At 57.1% G+C, this 2529-nt stretch overlaps 1 protein-coding gene across 1 annotated transcript; it reads right to left on the reverse strand.

Annotated features, from left to right (window-relative positions):
• Positions 1–323: 323 nt before the first annotated feature.
• LOC144930936 (maestro heat-like repeat family member 5) lies at positions 324–1769 on the reverse strand. The gene is made up of 3 exons (XM_078854714.1): positions 1597–1769; positions 710–865; positions 324–470 (listed from the first exon to the last, which is right to left on the reverse strand). Exons 1-3 carry the CDS (start codon positions 1693–1695, stop codon positions 324–326), a joined length of 402 nt encoding a protein of 133 aa, XP_078710840.1. The 5' UTR covers positions 1696–1769.
• Positions 1770–2529: the final 760 nt, after the last annotated feature.

Raw genomic sequence — 2529 nt, forward strand, 5'->3', positions numbered from 1 at the left:
ATGTTCTCCCCACAGCGAATAGTCCAGGAAAGGCAAAGCATATAGCCAGGCCATGGCAACCGCCAATACGAACCCATACACCAGAGCAGCACCTCTCTGAAGTCACTGTTGTGTTCTCCAGAACCTCCGCTTTCATTTGAAAAGACAAAAGTTTGGAGGTCTGACAGTTGTGGAGGAAAATGTCAACAATGTGAACGGATTGTAACTCCTGCAGAAATGAACCAGCAGAGAGCCTGGAATAGCGTCTTGCAACCCGACCGAAGCGGATGGGTCCTCAGGCTGTGGGGTTAGAAAGGTCTCTCTCAAGTCCCCATTCACCCCTCTCAAGGCACAAGGAATTCACCTACCAGGCACTTCCCGACACTCTTCAAGAGCTGTGAGGAGCCATCCCAGGCCATGCTGCGGAACAGCGTCTTCAAATGAGCCCAGCCGAGAAACACTGCGCAGCGGAAGAGCGTCAGTTTACATCGCTGCAAGAGAAGGGGAGACCAAGAGGGTTCTCACTGAGAGAGGGATAGTGTGGGGGACACTGGACCTTCTCCACCCCTTGTGCTGTGTGCTGTGAGGATGGATGAGGCACGAGGCTCCAGCAGGGAGTGAAGCCGGGAGAAGACTCTGCTTGGGCAAGGGGCTCTGGTGATGACTGGAGTGGAGGCCCCAGGGGATTCTGGCTCTTTGCTCTGAAGGAAATAATGTCCGTGGCACTTACCAGTGTCACACTCTCCTCCTGGTCTGCAAGATGCAGCAGCAGCGGGAGCAAGCAGTGGATGATTTCCTGCTGCACGAGGGCTTTGTCCGGGTCCTGCACCCTGCTCACCACGTTGCCAAGCAGTGAAATGGCAGCTGAGCGCACACTGCCCCTCTCCTGGCAATGACACACGGGGGGTGGGGACGCCCGGTTAAAGCCAGGCAGTATCAGAGCAGAACGCAACAGAGTCATAATCCACCCGCTGCTCCGGTTCCCCCATGTGAACTGACTTGGGTGGGGGGAGCAGGGCGGACACCAGGCCAGCGCCATAGACATCTTCTGCAGGGCCTGAGACCCTGGGCAGGACAGCGCAGCCCCAGGGTGTCCCAGAGGCAGTTTCTGTCTGGAGAGCCCAGAATCCCAGAACCTGAGAAGATTTGGGGAGAGGGAGGGAAGTCTGCTGGAGACTGGTCTGGGGAAGGGGAGAAGCCGCTGCTGGAGCCTTGCAGGGATTCGCTGCTACAAAACACAGCATTTCTTTTGCTCTTCGGTGCCCCCGAGAGCCGGGCCATTCCCGACCCACCTCTTTCCTGCTGAGAATCTCCACCTCTTTGGGGACCTGTGTTCTCCAGACAGCTGGTCATCTGCCCAGGGCCAGGCCCCCTCTCCCCCAGGCCAGGCTGCAGCAGGGGCTGAGCGGAGCATGGCGCTGAGACTGAGCTTTGGCGAGGAGAGCTCTGACAGGGAGGTGGCTCAGCAGGATATTCCCCACCCATGGCGGGGGAGCTCCTTGGAGGCTCCATGGCAGGCCTGAGGGGCGGGAGCCAAGGAGATGGGGAGAGAGAGACAAGGGCATCAGAGACAGGTGGAGGGCGGGAACGGGCTTCTCCTGGGGTTCCAAGCCTTACGTCATCAATGAAGGGGCGAAGGCTGACTGCAATGTCCTGGGAGATGGAGCCAAGCCCCTCCCTCTTGAGGAGGTAGATGATGTCTTGAGCTTTGTGCATGGCCTCCTTGACACACCCTCCATCCCGGTCACAAAACCTGGCAATGGTTCCTGGCAGCTGGGCCTGTAACCATCTCACCTGCAGGAATGAAGAAGGCAACTCATTACTTTCCGGGGTGACAGCCTGGAGCACATGCTGGACCACTCCCGCCTAGGAGAAACCACGGATGGCAGAGCCCCCCAACGGGGCAGAAAGTCGTTCTCCTGTCACTCTGTGCCAGCTGCTCACTGTAACCTTTGTCGTTGCTCACCCCACCTCCCCCATTGCATCCCATCTGCTATCAGGGCTCCGCTCATGGGAGCAGGGAGCACGTCATGCCTTGATTTGCTCAGGAAAGCACCTCCACCATTTGAGGGCTGTGTGTAAATCAACAAGGTTTATGTGGGGATCTGGCTCTCGTTTCCGAGCTATTTGAGAGACATCGGCTTCCTCGGTCCCCTGGGCAATCCACGCCTCTTACCTTTTCTGGCTGGAACACAATACTGCCAAGGCCTCGCAGACTGAGCTTACATATGACGGGATTTGTGTCCTTGGTCCATTCCATGAGCTGCGCCCGGAGCTCTGATTTTGTCAGCACTGTCTCAATGGAAGGACTCTGGAGAAACTGGAAAGAGCCAAATCAACATCAGGTTGAGGAGCAGAGGTCTTCCTGGGGGGTCTGTTCCCTGGACAGTCGTCTTTACCAAAGAGCCACTTACTCCCACCCAAAGTCTCTGGTGCGTAGGGAGCCAGTTGCTGCCGTTTCAGTTGGTTCATTCCCAAAAGTTGGACTCATGCACAGCTCACAAATCAACCCCCAGGGAAAGGGGCATCTCCAGGCCTCATTGAGCGCCA

This window comes from Lepidochelys kempii, chromosome 11 (genome assembly GCF_965140285.1).
Source record: "Lepidochelys kempii isolate rLepKem1 chromosome 11, rLepKem1.hap1, whole genome shotgun sequence".
Taxonomy (NCBI): domain Eukaryota; kingdom Metazoa; phylum Chordata; order Testudines; family Cheloniidae; genus Lepidochelys; species Lepidochelys kempii.